General features: G+C 42.4%; 1 protein-coding gene across 10 annotated transcripts in view; it reads left to right on the top strand.

Moving 5' to 3' along the window:
- The first annotated feature begins 1,492 nt into the window (after positions 1-1,492).
- Positions 1,493-20,223, top strand: part of ulk1b (unc-51 like autophagy activating kinase 1) — a 35,284-nt gene continuing 16,553 nt past the window's right edge. For 3 of the 10 annotated variants that reach the window (XM_036977161.1, XM_021602284.2, XM_021602283.2), the window contains exons 1-13: positions 1,499-2,301; positions 3,091-3,183; positions 3,295-3,336; positions 9,789-9,821; positions 12,275-12,311; positions 13,358-13,531; positions 14,988-15,061; positions 15,394-15,495; positions 17,774-17,832; positions 18,184-18,266; positions 18,365-18,415; positions 18,606-18,697; positions 19,454-19,616. In XM_036977161.1, the coding sequence (XP_036833056.1) occupies positions 2,212-2,301; positions 3,091-3,183; positions 3,295-3,336; positions 9,789-9,821; positions 12,275-12,311; positions 13,358-13,531; positions 14,988-15,061; positions 15,394-15,495; positions 17,774-17,832; positions 18,184-18,266; positions 18,365-18,415; positions 18,606-18,697; positions 19,454-19,616 (1,093 nt within the window). In that variant the 5' untranslated portion in view covers positions 1,499-2,211. Of the gene's footprint in view, positions 2,302-2,625; positions 2,899-3,090; positions 3,184-3,294; positions 3,337-9,788; positions 9,822-12,274; positions 12,312-13,328; positions 13,532-14,987; positions 15,062-15,393; positions 15,496-17,773; positions 17,833-18,183; positions 18,267-18,364; positions 18,416-18,605; positions 18,698-19,453; positions 19,617-20,223 lie in introns of those variants that run through there. The other 7 variants (XM_021602286.2, XM_021602288.2, XM_021602291.2 and 4 more) reach the window with 6 other exon arrangements.

Genomic DNA, 20,223 nt, shown 5'->3' with positions numbered 1-20,223 from the left:
TAGATCCACAGACGATGCAATCCCCATTGCACTGCACACTGCCCTATCCCACCTCGACAAGAGAAATGCTGTTCATTCACTATAGCTCAGCCTTCAACACCATAGCACCCTCCAAGCTCATCATCAAGCGCGGGGCCCTGGGTCTGAACCCTGCCCTGTGCAACTGGGTCCTGGACTTCTTGACGGGCCGCCCCCAAGTGGTGAAGGTAGGAAACAACACCTCTACTTCACAGATCCTCAACACAGGGCCTCCACAAGGGTGCGTACTCAGCCCCCTCCTGTACACCCTGTTTACCCATGACTGCTTGGCCACACATGCCTCCAACTCAATCATCAAGTTTGCAGACGACACAACCATAGTAGGCCTGATTACCAACAATGACGAGTTGAGGGCCCTGGCGGAGTGTTGCCAGGAAAATAACCTCTCCTTCAACGTCAACAAAACGAAGGAGTTGATGCTGGACTTCAGGAAAAAGCGGAGAAGGTGGAAAGCTTCAAGTTCCTCGGCATACACATCACTGACGATCTGCAATGGTCCACCCCCATAGAGAGTGTGGCTCAACAGTGCCTCTTCAACCTCAGACTGAAGAAATTTGGCTTGGCCCTTAAGAACCTCACAAACGTTTACAGATGCACAATTGAGAGCATCCTGTCGGGCTGCATCACCGCCTGGAACTGCAACTGCACCGCCCGCAACCGCAGGGCTCTCCAGAGGGTGTTGCAGGCAGGCCAACGCATCACCGGGGGCACACTGCCTGCCCTCCAGGACACCTATTGCAACCGATGTCACAGGAAGGCCAAAAAGATCATAAAAGGACATCAACCACCCGAGCCACGGCCTGTTCACCCCGCTATCATCCAGAAGGCGAGGTCAGTACAGGTGCATCAAATATGGGAAATAAATTCTGAAAAACAGGGTTACTCAACCCTGCACCTTAGAGGCTGCGGTCCTATATACATAGACATGGAACACTAGTCACTTTAATAATGTTTACATACTGCTTTACTCATTTCATATGTATATACTGTATTATATTCTACTGTATTTTAGTCAATGACACTTCGATATTGCTCATTCTAATATTTATAAATTCCACTTTTTATTTTTATTTTACCTTTATTTAACTAGGCAAGTCAGTTAAGAACAAATTCTTATTTTGCGATTTGTGTGTATTGTTGTGAATTGTTAGATATTACTGTACTGTTGGAGCTAGGAACACAAGGATTTCGCTTCACCCGCAATAACATCTGCTAAATATGTGACCAATAAAATTTGATTTGATAGCCACATTAGCAGCTAATTAGCGTTTCATTTTTCGGAGGTAAATATATTGATAAATGTGACCTTGTCCTAGAGAGATTTACATGTGTCAAAACGTCACCCGAGGAAAAGCCTACACAAAACACAGCCCTTTTTTTCTATAATCCCTTATGAGAAAAATTAATGGTGGAAAAACGATTGGAACCATTTACCTGTTTGGCCGCTAGGTGTAATGGGTGATATGGCTCATACCGTTGTACTCTATAGTGTAGGAGGTGGTATAGTATTTACGTGGTTACATGCAGTAGAGTAGGCAACAACAGAACACCGATGTGACACCTCTCTTTAAATTAAAGCTTTAAGTTCGTGCGCCTGCGCAACATTTCGGGGCTTGGAGAGTAACTGGAGGCTTTTTAGAGACCACCATTGATACGAGGATTGCTCTGCAAAGAAAAAATAACTACTACTCAAGTCCATTTAAATTATTACGAGATGCCGCTAGCCTAATTATCGTGAACTTGCGTTGGAACAAATTACAACACATTATTGAACGGGTTGCAATGGAGCCAACGATTTCCTCCGTATACAAACAAAACCGAGGCTTCTGTTTTTAAGGTGGATATTTAAGCTAGCAGCTACCTAGCCAGTCTACATTGGAGTTAGTATCTTTGTAAACACTGCGTCAGTTGTGCTAGCTAGCTAACTACCATAACAAAGAAACATGGGACTCGTATATTGTTGAAAGGAGGCAGACTCCTTTCCATACGTTAGCTAAACATGCGAGAAGAAAATCGTTCTTTCTCAGGAAGGCAGCCAATGGCAATCGAAAGACGAGGTGAACTTTCCAGCTGTGCCTACTTCACGGAGGAGAAAGGGACATCCGAGAGAGATCTGCAACCCTGCAACGCTTTTCATTTTACCTCAAAATAAAACCCTGAGGTTCTGGAGCGATGGAAACCGTGGGGAAATTCGAGTTTAGCAGGAAGGATTTGATAGGACACGGTGCATTTGCGGTGGTGTTCAAAGGCAGGAATAGAGAGGTGAGGCGACGATGTGGCATTTTTTTAAACGTGTTTTAATGTATTTTTTCTAGATCTAACAAGATTGTATCAATTTAGCTATTATTCAAATTAAGTCTTCCCGTATGCATTGTTCATCATGTTTCTCCTACGTTTGTAGAATTTGCTCTGATGTTGTTTTAGTACGACCTTAAATCGAGAGGCCTGGCAGCTGAAGGATGTGATCGTCTGGGTTGATGATGAAAAATATCAACAGCCATTTGCAGATGAAATGTGATCTTTTGAGTCTCATGATGATAATTTATTACAAGTGTATTATGAACATACATTAGTATTTTTCTTTAACAGTTTGGGCGGTGGGTTTGTGATGGTCTAACATCTAGGCTAGAATTATAATTTTATGTTGAAGTGGGTGGGTAGGGTGTTGTGAAATGATAAAGAGGGGAAAAATTGCTATTCCAAAAGACCAAATGTAAGTATTGACCACAAAGGCATGCTGAGACATGTCTGTCCAACATCAACACACTTCATGCTGAGGGAGGATTCTGGTCCATGGGAAAATGGAGCCAAGCCTGCTATACATTCCTCTATATGTTGTCACCATGCCTCTTATAGCTAGTAGGTAACTAAGGATTTAAGTCCTGTGTCCATGGGTAATTCCTTCGCTATATAGTAGGCTACCTTACCACTTTCACTATTTTATGTTCCATGCATTTCACCTATTAACATTCTTTAAACAGCCTTACAGGCATCCAGAAAATTCTAGTCAAACTGCATTATAATTCATCATTCTTGTTTGTCTGTCTTTAGAAACACGACTGGGAGGTGGCCGTGAAATGCATAAACAAGAAGAACTTGGCAAAGTCTCAGACCCTTCTGGGGAAAGAGATCAAAATTCTCAAGGTAAGGCAACCAGTTTTATTTTTGATGTAGTATATTCAATCATTTCCATATGTTCACTCAAATTGAGTTTTTATTTGCAAAGAACTAACATTTCCTGTTTATTTTCCCCAGGAACTAAAACATGAAAACATTGTTGCATTACATGACTTTCAGGTATGTATTATTAAACCAAATACATTTTTAAGAAATGTGTGGACAGGGCAAGATTTCTACTATGGAGTTTGAACTTCTGTTTATACTAAGTTTAAAGCGTGTCATGTTGTTCTTCCATGTCCCAGTTGTCATATCAGCCAAGAAGAGCATTTGTGCGTGTTGGTGGAAATTCTAATTTTGACCCACTTCTGTTAATTTAATCTTTGTTACATCACTTGCTGATTGTGACCAAAGTTTGATCATAGGCCTGTTTATATTGTAACGACCCTGGGTTTATAATCGCGGATATCAACTCTGTCGCTTGAGCATGCTTTTGGGGCACAGTTGATAGCGCGCTGGACTTCGGGCTAGAAGGTCAAAGTGCCTGCTCCCTGCCTGTTTCATTACAATATTATTATAAAAAACTTTTTGCCAATGATCTACATTTTTATTATTCATGGTCTTCCTACACATGAAAAAATTGACAATCATGAATACTGGAGCAGCTTCAAAATATCCACATCTTACAACACAAATTGGCCCGACCCAGTGTAGCTTGATCTGTGCTAATTTTAAGACACATTAGTTCATTTGACGATCCTTTCCGCCTCAAGCAATAACAAGGTCACGGTCAGGTGGTAAAAATGGTTCCAGAAACTGGAATGTCACATCCCACTGAAGGGTGTTGGTAGCCATCTTTCTGTGGTCCCACTATGAAACCATATGGCTCTAAGTGGCGATGATTGAAGATGATCTCATACAGGCGTGTTCCAGTAGTCAGAGGTTTGTGTTGTCACAGTGCTAAGCCAATACAGCAGCCTGCCATGTTTACACCTGTCCTCTGAGCCGCAGCCTAGGCAGCCATGCAAACTGTGTTCTCAGGTATATGATGCGTTTGATTTGTTTTCCTATGGAGTCACATAAAACTGGGGATGGTAAGGATTGTAATTAAACCACTGCTACCTAAATCACTTTATAAAGCTAAGTCCTTTTTTACATCAGCAGATTTCACAAAGTGCCTATACAGAAACCCAGCCTAAAACCCCAAACAGCAAGCAATACAGATGTTGAAGCACAGTGGCTAGGAAGAAACCTAGTGATGAACCAGGCTCTGAGGGGTTGACAATCCCCTTTTCGCTGTGCCGTGCAGATATTCTAAGAGTACATCTTCAAGATGTTCAAACGTTCATAGATGACCAGCAGGGTCAAATACTAATCAGTGGTTGTAGAGGTTGCAACAGGTCAGCACCTCAGGAGTTAATGTCAGTTGGCTTTTCTTAGTTGAGCGTTCAGTTGTCAATGCCAGGAGGGTTGCCATTATTGATCGCTAAAAATTATTTTTACACCTCTCCCTCACTAAATTTACAAAATTGACATCAGAACAGCGATTACTCACCACAAACTGGCAGATGCTTTTTTTTCCTTTAACAAGTCCGACGAGCCCGACGTGAAGGACATACTGCTTTCCTAGGAATAGGCCCAAATCCCTGTCATTTGCTTGAAGAGAAGATGGAGAAAAAGAGGACAGAGGTCAGGCTGCCTTCTGAGAATTCATAGGCGATCGAGTAAACCCCCACTGCCTTCTGTTCTACTAGTTAACATGCATGCATCATTGGGGGGGGAATTGCCGACCTACAAGGATGTTTAACCTACCAACGTGACATTAAAAACACATTTCTTAGACTTCACGGAGTCGTGGCTGAACGACAACAATATCAACATACAGCTGGCTGGTTATACACTGTATCGGCAGGATAGAACCGCGGCGTCTGGTAAGGCAAGGGGGGGAAACTATGTATATATGTAAACAACAGCTGGTGCTAGATATCTAAGGAAGTGTCGAGGTTTTGCTCGCATGCGTTAGAGTATCTTATGATAAGCTGTAGACCACACTATCTACCTAGAGTTTTCATCTGTATTTTGCGTATACCACCACAGACTGATGCTGGCACTAAGACCGCATTCAATGAGCTGTGGTCTGCTATAAGCAAACAGGAAACCGCTCATCCAGAGGCGGCGCTTCTAGTGGTCAGGGACTTTAATGCAGGGAAACTAATGTGCAACCAGAGGGGGGAAAACTCTGGACCGTCTTTTTTCCACAAACAGAGACGCGTACCAAGCTCTCCCTCACCCTCCATTTGGCAAATCTGACCATAATTCTATCCTCCTGATTCCTGCTTACAAGCAAATATTAAAGCAGGAATCACCAGTGACTTGGTCAATAAAAAAGTGGTCAGATGAAGCAGATGCTAAGCAACAGGACTGTTTTGCTAGCACAGACTGGAATATGTCCCAGGATTCTTCCGATGGCATTGAGAAGTACACCACTTCAGGCATTGGCTTCATCAATTACAAGGGCGTGTACTGCGAGCCTGCGCTGACCAGCTGGCAAGTGTCTTCACTGACCTTTTTAACCTCTCCCTGTCCAAGTCTGTAATACATGTTTTAAGCAGACCACCATAGTCCCTGTGCCCAAGAACACTACGGTAACCTGCCTAAATGAATACCGACCGTAGCGCTCACATCTGTAGCCATGAAGTGCTTTGAAAGGCTGGTCATGGCTCACATTAATACCATTATCCCAGATACCCTAGACCCACTCCAATTTGCAGATCCAGAGATGATGCAATCTCTATTGCACTCCACACTGTCCTTTCCCACCTGGACAAAAGGAACACCTATGTGAGAATGCTGTTCATTGACTACAGCTCAGCATTCAGCACCACAGTGCCCTCAAATCTCATCAATAAGCTAAGGACACTGGGACTAAACACCTCCCTCTGGATCCTGGACTTTCTGACGGGCCGCCCCCAGGTGGTAAGGGTAGGTAACAACACATCTGCCACACTGATCCTCAACATGGGGGGCCCCTCAGGGGTGTGTGCTTAGTCCCCTCCTGTACTCCCTGTTCACTCATGACTGCACAGGCAGGCACAACTCCAACACCATCATTAAGTTTTCCGATGACACATCAATGGTAGGCCTAATCACAGAGGGAGGAGGTCGTGTGGTGCCAGGACAACAACCTCTCCCGCAACGTGATCAAGACCAAGGAGATGATTGTGGACTACAGGAAAAGCAGGACCGAGCATGCCCCCATTCTCATCGACAGGGCTGTAGTGGAGCAGGTTGAGAGCTTCAAATTCTTTGGTGTCCACATCACCAGCAAACTAACTTGGTCCAAGCACACCAAGACAGTCGTGAAGAGGGCACAACAAAACCTATTCCCCCTCGGGAGACTGAAAAGATTAGGCATGGGTCCTCAGATCCTGAAAGTTCTACAGCTGCACCATCGAGAGCATCACTGCCTGGTATGGCAACTCCTCGGCCTCCGACCGCAAGGCCCTACTGATGGTAGTGCACACGGCCCAGTACATCACTGGAGCCAAGCTTCCTGCCATCCAGGACCTCTATACCAGGCGGTGTCAGAGGAAGGCCCTTAACATTGTCAAATACTCCAGCCACCCTATTCATAGACTTCTCTCTGCTACCGCATGACAAGCTGTGCCAAGTCTAGGTCCAAGAGGCTTCTAAACAGCTTCTACCCCCCCAAGCCCTAAGACTCATGAACATCTAATCAAACCTACATGTACATATTACCTCAATTACCTCGACTAACTGGTACCCCCGCACATTGACTCTGTACCGGTACCCCATGTATATAGTCTCGCTATTGTTATTTTACTGCTGCTCTTTAATTACTTGTTCCTTTTATTTCTTATTCACATTTTTGAAACTGCATTGTTGGTTAGGTGCTTGTATGTAAGCATTTCACTGTAAGGTTGTTTTTGGCGCATGTGACTAATAACATTTGATTCGATTTAGTTTCCACATTTTTTCAATAGCCTTTCAATTTGTTCCTATACTACAAACTTTTCCAAAACAACAAACCGAGCTCTCCTTAGTTCTGCGTTCAACAGGAAGTGACGAGAACACAAGTTGCAATTTCGAAATTTGGTTGTGCATCAGCAGTTTTACTCTTATGTCGGTCAATTAGCCCATGTCAGCTAACATTTTTGGGATTACTAGCTATCTAAATTTGTTATCATTGTTGAGGCCCCTCATTGTCGGGGCCCCCATTGATTTTGTTAGTCTCACACCAATATATTAAAAACTACAAATATTTCAGGATGCGGGTACGCAGACCCGCGAGCAACTGCGGCCCCTTGTGATGAGTTCAGATTATTTGTGGGACTCCGCCCCCATCAAAGTTGCACATCCCTGATCTAGATCATTAGGCTTGCCTTGTCTTTTCCTATTCCACCAGCTTCAAAGTCTTACTATATTTCATGCTACAGTATTTCTATAAGATAGGTTTTGTATTTACCTTTGCTGCAGTTAACCTCGTAAAACCATCCAGAAATCTCGGAAGTTTACATTCTGTTTCGCTACAGTCTGGTAATTTTCGAGGCTAGGCTGATTTAGGCCTCTGGGCAAACATACATGTATGTTTGACCTGTGAGGTAAACACAGTTCTGTGCATCCCTGCATGATATGTGCTGCAGTTCACTGGGCTCCTTGCTACATGTGAGTGGCGTGGTGTGTGGAGAAGAAAAGCCATGCCCTGTGTTAAGCTCCTGTGTTGGCATGTGTTAACACCTGGCTGGCATGTAGGCCTACACTCCTCTTGGCACGTAGCATTGGGGAGGAGCGCTGTATGCATCATTTTCTATTGTATGCTGGTTGTCATAAACAGGATATGCTAGCAGGTCAGTAAGCCAAAACCACCTTGGGCAGACATACTGTATCTCTGTCCCTGCCTGCCTGGCAAAGTACAATGGAAACCAGATGGCTGGCTGCTATCTGGCCAAAAAAACAACTTCAGAAGCTTTGACTCAGCAGTAGTTAACTCTGAGATCAGCCAGTACTCTAGCTCTGATTGGCTGTCGAAAGAGACCTAGACATGGAGAAAGAGCAGGGTCATCTGTTTCTATGTGAAGGGCTTTTTGAAGTGTGCTGCACTGTCTTGTTTTCATAAGGCATGTGCCATGGCTGACAAGCTGTTGGTAAAACGTAGAGAAAAAAAATGGTTGCCAGGGCTCAGTAATGCCCATTTGTTTTCAGTGTCAAAGAGCAGCCAAGCTACTAGGGCCTGGACGATACCAGTATCGTGATACTCGTTAGTATCGTGGCAAGGAAACAAAACAGGCTGATTTAACTTCTTTAGGAAAACAGCCCTAATGTTGGAAACAAACATTATGTTGTCATCCAGGGTCACATTTTATGTATTTTCCAAGCTATGTAGCACACAATATTTGACATACAGCAGGTTTTTAAAGGACCACAGAGTTTGGTCTGCTTCTTGTTTTAATATATTCTGATACTGGTATCGTCACAGCCCTACAAGCTACTGAGGTGGGCCTAATATGGCGTACAACTCTAATTGTTTGTTTGTGCTTTGGAAGATAATTTGTTTTGGTTTCAGACAATAGACTTGTACCATCTCTTTAACAGTGAACCTCCCTGGTGGTCCAATATTGCCTTTGTCAACCAAGTCAAGCTGTCCCCCCACAAAAACCCAATTAGCTTTAATGCAGATGCCTCTCTGAAATGAACGCTCAGACACTGCATACAGTAATTTTTAATTACAGTGCTTTATAATCCATTATACTCTTGACATGCCAACTGTTGCTATGGGAGAAGACGAGCCTATCCGTTTCTAAATTGAACTTTCCTGTTTGTGTGTCATGCAGGCAGCCCCCATATTCATATGGCTCTGTGGCACATTCATGGTGCTTCTGAATTTTAATTAGTCAGGTTAAGCCTTGCTCCCAATATGTTCTATGATGAGCTCAGTTCTATCGGTGTGCTACTTGTGCTGAAGGCAGCAGTACTGGAGAACCCTGTAGAGGTTAGCTTGCTAGATGTTGATCCTCTCCACCTTTAGCTGAATGAGCGTGATTACTCAGATAATCGCTTTAACATGGTTCACACTTTATCTGTCACAACAGGGGGACCCTCTGAACTCTTCCCCACTCCTGGTCTGCACTAACCTCTGTGACCCCCAGGCAAACACGGCCCATACTGTTAGCTCAGCATGGATGGCCCAGGGACTTAGTGTAGTGATGTGCCGTTGCTTCTATCTTTGGTTTGAGCTCAAACAACTTAAAAAGCCAGTTGTCATTGTAGTGGATTATGTCAAAGAAGATGTAAGTTCCAGTGAGGTAGACTTTAATTTGACTAACATACATTTTTTGATTACATATTCTTCTCTACAAATGTCCCTGTTTAGAAGTCATCTTTCTTAATTTACCCTACCTACTCCAGTGAAGCAATGACTTTTTACTTAAGTCACAGAGCACAAGTAGGTGTGTGCCTTCATCAACTCCTGCTCCATAACACATTGTCACAGATCCGATTGTTCCAAGTGGCCAAAGTGTTGACATGCGAAAACCTCCGACACCTGGATGTATTGCTCTTTCCTTTTTGTCCTCTGCACCCACCCTGACTTGTGTGTGTTTGTCTCTCTCTAGGAAACGGCCAGTTCTGTGTACCTGGTCATGGAGGTAAGCTTGTTCGACATAAGCACCCCTGCTCTAACTCGACCCTTACTGAGACTGTAATTAGCTAGGTCCTTTGGCTCGCAGGAGACATGTGCATTGGGGAGAGAATTAACTTCTGTATAAAGAAGGGGAAAAAAGCTACAGATCCTCGGTTGTGCCTAATCAAATTACAATCAGACCTCAGGACAGCTATTGTGTTCAGTTAGGCTTAGGGTTGAACAATTCGGGGAACTTTCTATAATTCCCTGGTTTCCCAAAATCCCATTTGGAGGAATCAGGAGGGTTGGTATATGCAGGAAAACAGGAATCCTCCAACATGGATTTCTGGGGGAAAAAAGGGAATTTATTGAAACGTCCCAGAATTTTACAAACCTATTTACAGTGGCAAGAAAACGTATGTGAACCCTTTAGAATTACCTGGATTTCTGCATAAATTGGTCATAAAATTTGATCTGATCTTCATCTAAGTCACAGCAATAGACAAACAGTCTCTAAACTAATACTACACAAACAATGATATGTTTTCATGTCTTTATTGAACACACTGTGTAAACATTCACACTGCAGGGTGAGAAAAGTATGTGAACCCTTGGATTTAATAACTGGTTGACCTTCTTTTTGGCAGCAATAACCTCAACCAAACGTTGTCTGTAGTTGTGGATCAGACCTGCACAACGGTCAGGAGGAATTTTGGACCATTCCTCTTTACAAAACTGTTTAAATTCAGCAATATTCTTGGGTTATATGGTGTGAACCGCTCTCTTGAAGTCAAGCCACAGCATCTCAAATCGGGATGAGGTGAAGGTGTATTTTCTTCTGTTGAAGCCATTCTGTGTTTTGGGTCGTTGTCCTGTTGCATCACCCAACTTCTGTTGAGCTTCAATTGGCAGGCAGACAACCTTACATTCCCCTGCAAAATGTATTGATAAACATGGGAAGTCATTTTTCTGTTGATGATAGCAGCTGTCCAGGCCCTGAGGCAGCAAGGCAGACCCAACCCATGATGCTCCCTCCACCATACTTTACAGTTGGGATGAGGTTGTTGTGCTGTGCCTTTTTTTTTCTCCACACATAGTGTTGTGTGTTCCTTCCAAACAACTCAACTTTAGTGTAATCTGTCAAAGAATATTTTGCCAGTAGCGCTGTAGAACATCCAGAGTTATTTTGCTAACTTCAGACGTTGTTTTGTTTTTTGGACTGCAGTGGCTTCATCCGTAGTGTCCTCTCACGAACACCATTCTTGTTTAGTGTTTTATGTATCGTAGACTTGTCAACAGAGATGTTATCATGTTCCAGAGGTTTCTGTAAGTCTTTAGCTGACACTAGGATTCTTCTTAACCTCATTTAGCATTCTGCATTGTGCTCTTGCAGTCATCTTTGCAGGACGGCCACTCCTAGGGAGAGTAGCAACAGTGCTGAACTTTCTCCATTTATATATATTTTTTTTTACTGTGGACTGATGAATATCAAGGCTTTTAGATACTTTTGTAACCCTTTCCAGCTTTATGCAAGTCAACAATTCTTAATCTTAATCTATTTTGTTCTAGGCATGGTTCACGTCATGCAATGCTTCTTGAGAATAGCAAACTCAAGTTTTGTGAGGGTTTTTTATAGAGCAGGGCAGCTCTAACCAACATCTCCAATCTCGTCTCATTGATTGGACTCCAGGTTAGCTGACTCCTGACTCCAATTAGCTTTTGGAGATGTCATTAGCCTAGGGGTTCACATACTTTTTACAACCTATACTGTGAATGTTTAAATTATGTATTAAATATAGACAAGAAAAATATAATCATTTGTGTGTTATTTGTATAAGCACCCTGTGTTTGTCTATGGTTGTGACTTAGATGAAGATTTTGTTTTTATGACCAATTTATGCAGAAATCCAGGTAATTCCAAAAGGTTCACATACTTTTTCTTGCCACTGTAGGCTAGTAGGTTTCATGGTTTCCATTGGGTCATGTCAACTTAACCGCCCTCCATCTATGAGGGTTCTGACTAAACACCTCAGTAGCTTAACAAAATAAAAGACCCAATTCCTGCTGAACTTGACTGTTTCTCTAGCTTTCTTGTTAAAAGGGAACTTGTATGTCTTACAGAGTGAAGTGACACAAGACAAAACCTGTTCAGGGTTATACAAAGGAGTCAAAACGTACCCCACCCAATGACCAGGCTTCATTCATATTAATGCTGCACCATCAGGGTCATTCAGTTAGCCGCCACCCCTCTCTCTCTCACACACCTCCTTAGTGAGGAGTATTATGTATCTATCCCCATTAGGGCTGTCCCCGACTAAAACTTTGTACATTTGCTAAAAAATGTAATTTGATTGAGGGTAATGTCAGGCATTTAAAGCCTTTAATGTTTCTTCAGCAATTCAACCTCTGTGTGTGTTGCTCTCTGCTGATTGTATGTCTCCTAATGTCATTCCCTTTCATCTCTCTATCTTTCTCTAGTACTGCAATGGTGGGGACCTGGCGGACTATCTACACTGTAAGTGGACTATTTCATCTGTCAAAAGCCCAGAGAAGCTCTCATTAGAATTGCTTGCTTTCCTTCAGTTGGGCCTCTGTAGCACATAGTGTGACAAATTCAGTGGGGGAAGGTTTCAGAGCACTCAGTGAAATGGGGGAAGGTTTCAGAGCACTCAATGAAGTGGGGGGAGGTTTCAGAGCACTCAATGAAATGGGGGAAGGTTTCAGAGCACTCAATGAAATGGGGGAAGGTTTCAGAGCACTCAATGAAATGGGGGAAGCACATAGTGTGACAAATTCGGTGGGGGAAGGTTTCAGAGCACTCAATGAAATGGGGGAAGCACATAGTGTGACAAATTCAGTGGGGGAAGGTTTCAGAGCACTCAGTGAAATGGGGGAAGGTTTCAGAGCACACAGTGACTGGAGCCAGCTTGTGTGTGGAAAAAGCTGGGTATATTGAAAGTCACCTAGAGCATCAAGGCAGAGTATTAGAGTATGTTGGCAAAGTGAAAATGAAAGCTGGGATGATGTAATGGTGGGTAATGAGGGTGTGGGCTGAAGCAACCAGGCCTCTGAATTTAGCACAGGAAGTTTAGGCCCTCCCTAGGCTGCTTGTTTATTTAGACTCCAGTCCCAGGCTACAGGGAAGCTGTGTTTTGATAGGCTGCTGGGGAACAGGAACAGGTCTGGTGTTTCTGTTAGGATGCAAGGGGGGCACGCTGTCTGACTTCCACAGACAACTAAGGGGGAGGGAGGGATTATGACACCATCTCTGGGCCAGGGAAGTGATTGGAGAGAGAGGTCAGTGGGGTGAGAGCTAGAGGAAGGTGGAATGAGAGACGATGCCTCGTCTGGGCCTGTTTTTGCCGTTACATTTGGAAGTGAAATGAACATGCTTGTTATGGTCTGTGAAGCAAGGCTAACCACACGACAGTCAAATGGCACCAAAAAGAAAGTTCAGTATTGAAAAATAAGGTCATTTACATACTTTTGATAGTCAAATAAGGTGGAGTATTTTATTTTCCCTTAATGTCAGTCTGTCCTGTCCCACCCCTCCACCCCTAGCCAAGGGCACCCTGAGTGAGGACACTATCCGAGTGTTCCTGCAGCAGATAGCCGGGGCCATGAGGGTGCTGCAGGCCAAGGGGATCATTCACAGAGACCTCAAACCACAGAACATTCTGCTCTCCTACCCCGCAGGACGCAAGTCCCACTCTACCAACACCTGCATCAAGATAGGTAGGGGGGTGTGTGTGCACATGCTCAGTAATGCATCATATAAATGATAGAGACGTGTTCAAGCTTATAGCTGTGAAGATTATTATTATTATTATTTTTTTAATTTTCCACCTTTATTTAACCAGGTAGGCTAGTTGAGAACAAGTTCTCATTTGCAACTGCGACCTGGCCAAGATAAAGCATAGCAGTGTGAACAGACAACACAGAGTTACACATGGTGTAAACAATTAACAAGTCAATAACACAGTAGAAAAAAGAGAGTCTATATATGCAAAAGGCATGAGGAGGTAGGCGGATAATTACTATTTTGCAGATTAACACTGGAGTGATAAATTATCAGATGGTCATGCACAGGTAGAGATATTGGTGTGCAAAAAGAGCAGAAAAGTAAATAAATAAAAACAGTATGGGGATGAGGTAGAATGAATGAGTGCAGGGCTGAAGACTGAAGAGCAGAATTTTATACATCGTTAGTCCTTACTCATATTAATCCTTCTCAAGCCCATGTATCCTGCAGACAGAATTGATTGCCTTTGTGAAGACTGAAGCATGCTTCACAACAGACTGCTATAATCCTGATACTTCTTTTGAAACTTGCTCATTTATTTTTGTGTGGATATTTCTCAGTGCCCATTGATCTTGAATGTTAGCCTTTTTAACCCCCAAAGGTCGATGTACGCACCCCCACAAATCTAATTAGCATTAAACAAAATCCCCATAAAAATCAGTCAGGCATCTGCCTATGTTGCAGTTCTGCATCTGTGGTGAAAGGTGACAGAGCTACAGCAGTGTTTGTCAGACCATGAGACATCCCGAAAATTGTTCTTCACACAAAATCGTCTGTAGCGTCGAACGGTTTAGCCTACACACTAATACCCCTCTATGGTAAGATGAGACTCTCACGAACACATAGATGTTGCTTTAGGACGCCCACAGGTCTCACAAGACTTGTCCGAAGGTCCCCGGTACCAGTTGAAAAAATGAGTGGCACTATCTGTTGTTCCATGTAGTGAATCTGTTATTCAATGCGTTTGTATGGGCTAATAGCAGTAAGGCCTAAAAAATAATATATATTTATTTTGATACTTCAAGGGGTCTCAACACTTAAAATCAAATAGCTAAATGATTCTTGGTATGACCTTAAAACTATTTCATATAGTTTAGTAGAGGTGTTTTGACTGATTTCTTGTCAACGCTAATATTACAAAAAATTGCTAGCTAATCAACAACTGTAACAGTGTATTTGAGAGACAAGTGCTCGTTGTACAAATGTATTTGTTGCAATAAACATTTGGAGAGGATGTATAGTTTATATGTTATCAGCAATCTAAGCCAGCCCTGTCTGTTTTACACCATAGTTGTGTTCGCATCGGTTTTGTTGCTAAACAACCAACCGGTTTATTGCTGAATCATCTTTTCCCCCTTCTATCCCTCTCTCTCCTATTCCTCTCTCCAGCTGACTTTGGGTTTGCACGGTACCTTCAGAACAACATGATGGCTGCTACTCTGTGTGGGTCCCCTATGTACATGGTGAGCACTTCTAGTTCCTTACACACCCTCAAACAGCCTATGGTCATACTCCCTAGTGGCGCAGCGGTCTAAAGCACTGCAGGAGGCGTCACTACAGTCCCTGGTTCGAATCCAGGCTGCATCACATCCGGCCGTGATTGGGAGTCCCACAGGGCGGCGCACAATTGTCCCAGTGTCGTCTGGGTTTGGCCGGGGTAGGCCGTCATTGTAAATAAGAATTGAATTGACTTGCCTGGTTAAATACAGCATTTGTATTTATTTGTATGTTTTATCTGCCATTAAGTCCAATTTTTGATGTGGGCAACTCTGAAATGTTTTCCTGTATCCACCAGGCACCTGAAGTCATCATGTCTCAGAACTATGATGCCAAGGCTGACCTGTGGAGCATAGGAACCATTTTGTTCCAGTGTCTGACAGGGAAAGCCCCGTTTCAGGTGAGCACCATAGTCCTAACGATATAAGACTCAATCATACGCAGATATACCCAACTCAAAGAGAGGGTGTTTAAATGTTTAAAATGAATCCACTCAATTCAGAAATGGGTCATTCAGAGAGGGAGAGAGAGAAACAGACCCCCCCCCCCGTAGCATATTGCCTGTTTCTGTTTGTTTCACATTCTTCAATAAAATACTCAATGTTGTCTATTTGCTGCTTTTCATTCAATCATGTAGCTGTTCTTTAGGCTATGGCCTAAAATTAATTCATATGGTCAGAATATTATACTTTGTAGCATAGGCTTCTGTTTTTATGAAAATATTACATCTGGTGAAAGGCCAACGACATTTGGTCCTTTCAAGACTGTTACATGACATTAGAAATGTGATTTCAGAGACACAAGGTAACAATAGTTTATGATTAAAGGGACCAGAGTCTGTCTGTTACCATCATCATTATCATGATTTATATCATTCAAAATCACAAAATAATGTATTTAGAAGCCCACTAGGCTACTAACTTGTTGTCATTAAATGTCCTGGATAATAGAAAGGAAATACCTTTGGGTGTTCCTACAACAGCCTAGGCTATCCTACACAGTCACGCAAAGTAGCCGACCTCGGTGTCTAATCCCATGCACAGAAACATATGAAAACATTAACTCATTGCCTTGATGCCTTCTCTGTTAAATCTGTAATACCCTGGTGGTTTCTCTGTTAAATCTTTAAGTATTTAAATATTAAAAATGTACCCTACTGTAAATCTGTAGACAATAGCAGATAATCAACATAAATGTAGGGGTATTGGGTTGGATCTTACGCGGATCACAACTTCCCTTGCGCAGCGAATGAGACCTCAACATGTTCTGGACACCGTTTTCCACACTGGGTGTTTTTGCATCGTATGCTAGATCACAACAGCTGTTTGTCACTTGACTGTCAAGTATTTCCTGGATCAGAAGGAGATGATCCAGGATGGTTGACAATATCACTAGGCCTAACTAAACAGGTACCTAATGCGCATCCAACAGGTAAGTCGATTAACTTTGGCATAGCCTATTGAAGAACCATACAAAAGTTAGGTGACTCTTTCAGGAAGAAGCATTTGAATTTGCAATCATTTTGGATTTGTGTGCCCATGAAAAGTGTTTTCATCGCGTAGCCTAAAATATCAAAGGAACGCTTGATAAAGCGGTAACACACCTTCTTATAGACTCAGCTAGACTTGTCCCGCTGATGGGCCATAAGGGGTTGGAAGCAAATGTCAAGGAATTATCATAGGCCTAGTTTTATTATATTGATAATTAGATTCCATGAAGCAATTTGAAAGTAAATTAATTATTACACGCTTGAAATAACTTTTCTTTATATGTGAACATTTGAAATATATTCATATATTAATAGGCTTATCGATTTCACGTTATTCCCCCAACCTTGATTTATTTTCTGTGTCTAAAAGGAAGACAACGATTGCAGTTTATAAAAAATATATATATTTTATACAATATTCTGCCCATATGAACAAATGTATTTTAAGACATACGTGAACAAATATATGAAAACCTTCAGACGGGTTTTAAATGAGTTTACCCTCTAATGTATGCTTATGGATTAAATTTGTAAAGTTATTCGCCCAACCCTGTTTTATTTAGGTTATTCTGTTTAAAAGAAAGGCAGCGAATGCAGCACATTTTTATTTATTCAAGCCCTATATTCTGCCCATATGAACAAACTGACCACTAGCCAGCCGTCGTTCCCCAGCCATTTGCACACACGTGCTTTGCCTGCACTTCAATATTTCAGACTGGTATGGAAGCAATCTGTTTTGGTTTTCTCTCAGACTTGTCCAAACAGACTGACTTTTCTAAACAAACCGTCTTATCTCAACAATACTATTTATTCAGCCTTTCCTAAGGCTCTCAGGTAGGTCAAAACATGACAGTCTAATTTAGGGAAACCATAGAGGTGTCTTGTCTCTGAGAGTGAACTACATACAAGTAATCCAAACTGTCCAGAAAATTATTTTTAAAGGTCAACTGACTGTTTCCACTTTAGATCTTTCCACTCTGAAAATAATATGTGTGCAAACATTGCAAACATGCAAACATTCAAGTGATTTGTTCTGTCTGTATATAAAAAAAATGGTATTGTATTTGTGAGACGTTCTAATGCACATTTGGAGCTAGTAACATAAGCATTTCACTGCACCTGCTATAACACCTGCAAATCTGTGTACACGACCATTCAACTTTGATTTGATGTGTGTGTGTACCCGTAGGCTAGCAGTCCCCAGGACCTCCGGCTATTTTATGAGAAAAACAAGAACCTCAGCCCCAAGTAAGTGTTCACGAACTGTCTGTTTTTAGAGACCGAGGGTTCAGATTTCTTAGATTTATTCTTTCACAGGAGATTGTTTGTTGAATGTTGCTTCCATTTTAATGCACTAATGTTGCTTCCATTTTAATGTACTAATGTTGTGGGAGATCACATTTCATCATTGCCTGTGTTACAAATGACTTTTGATTATCATACTCTCACATACTGCTTTTAGTAGCTTTCACTACCACAATTGTAAAATTAACCATTTTTGGCAAATTGCAAAACATGCCCCTGATCAGTTGTTACAGCAGGAATTACGCGTAAAGTACCATCACGCATTCATGGTGACTTGTGTGTTTCCCCTCCCAGTATCCCCAGAGAGACCTCCTGTCCCCTGAGGCTTCTGCTGCTGGGTCTTCTGCAGCGAAACCACAAGGACCGCATGGACTTTGGTCAGTCTGGCCACGCTCATTATTTAAGAGATGTTTCAAATTGATAGGGTATCCCTAGCATGTTCCTCACTTTCAATCTTTTTCTCTTCTCATTGTAGAGGAGTTCTTCCGTCACCCCTTCCTGGAGGCGAGCTCGTCCATGAAGAAAAGTGACTAATAGTCCTTATTCATCCATCTTCCCATCCCTAACTGAAACCTCCAAACCATCCCAATATTGATTTTCACTTGTTTTCTTGGTGATTTTTGATGGGTTTGACTTAATTGGCCTATCTATCATATGAAGAGGACAGTCTGATTTATTACTTTGAGAATTGATATTGATATTTTTCTTTCATACAGCAACTCCTGCTGTGACCATGACGTGCTTTCCCAGCTCTGCTTCAGCCAGCTCCTGTAGCAGCTCTTCCACCTCACACCTGGCCTCCCCACCGGTGAGTGTGTGTGTGTGCATCAATATATACATGCTTGTGTGCATGCTATACAGTGTATATACCATGTGTTTGTTTAAAGCATCTTGTAAACCGCGTGATTCAGAGGTGACTGTAGTAACTCATCCGTGGGGCCTCAGTCTTATCACTGATGATGTGTTCAACTCTGTGTGATAAGGCCCAGCTGTCTGACTTAATGACCCATAGGCAGAATAGACTGTTATTGCCCAACAGTTGTTAACTGAAACATACTAGGTTAGAGCTACTGTTGATCAAATCAAATTGTATTTGGTCACATACACACAGTTAGCAGATGTTTTGCGAGTGTAGCGAAATGCTTGTGCTTCTAGTTCTGACAGTGCAGCAATATCTAACAAGTCATCTAACAATTCCCTACCAACTACCTAATACACACACATCTAAGGAATGGAATAAGAATATATAAATATATGGGTGAGCTATGACAGAGCAGCATAGGCAAGATGCAATAGATGGTATAAAATACAGTATATACTGTCAAAGTGTGTGCTCGGTCTTGTGTTTGCTGGCTGGTATAGGGCTTTTTGTCTAATCTAGTGTAATGTGCTGCTGCCTGTGAAATTTGATGACACCCTTGTGATTATAGTCTGTTATCAGTGATACTGTATATGGTGGATGGTTGATTGTTTGAAACATAGACGGTGTGGGTAGTTCAGGGTCAGTGCTGTGGTCATCGTTCCTTCCTACATCTCTCTTTCTCTCTCCTTTCTCTCTCTGCAGCAGTCCCTGGCTGAGGTCCAGCAGGTCCATACTAAGACACTCGCTTCTCCTACCCAGGATTCCCCTGGCTTCCTCCTCAAGGACTCGTCTGGAGGGGGCTGCAGCAGTAAGAACTCCTCCTGTGACACAGACGACTTTGTCATGGTACCCGCCCACTTTCCCAGTGAGTACACTCTCTACTCTACCAATGTACTCCCATAGAGCTCAGTCAGTGATGTATAGAATCCAGAAATTGTGAGTGAAGTTTAGAATTGATCACTTTCTCTCGGAGTAAGAAAATAAAGGTTTAAAGCCAGACTAATAAAATGTTACTTAAAAAAAAATATATCTCAATGGATGAAAGATGAATTTGTCATTTGGATCACTTCGAAGTGATACAAATGAAGATTTTACAAATTCTAAGTACAGCAGCATTGTTAAGAAATTGCAGGTAAGATTTATCCAGGTAATTATGACGCATAGAACATGCACTAGGCCGATCTGTCCCTCTGATCCATCCACGACTACAGCAACACAATCTAGCTATATCCCTCTGAATACAAACAAGACTCACAAATGAGAGTTGAGTGACACAGAATAAACATGTAATTTAGCTGACAAATGCATGTCGTAAAGGTTATTAATATTGGCTCCTGTCTGTGGGTCTGTCTGCGACAGCTGATGATTTGCAGATTTGAAACCACTGGTGGGTCTGTTGTTAGAGTTGCTTTGATATTGCTAGCTTGAGCTTCTTAATGAATTGTGGGCAATTTTCATTCAGCAGGGGATTG

Source organism: Oncorhynchus mykiss, chromosome 5 (assembly GCF_013265735.2).
Source record: "Oncorhynchus mykiss isolate Arlee chromosome 5, USDA_OmykA_1.1, whole genome shotgun sequence".
In the NCBI taxonomy this organism is placed as follows: Eukaryota; Metazoa; Chordata; class Actinopteri; order Salmoniformes; family Salmonidae; genus Oncorhynchus; species Oncorhynchus mykiss.
Note: the sequence above shows the minus strand (reverse complement) of the source record. Positions and strands in the feature narration are given on the sequence as shown.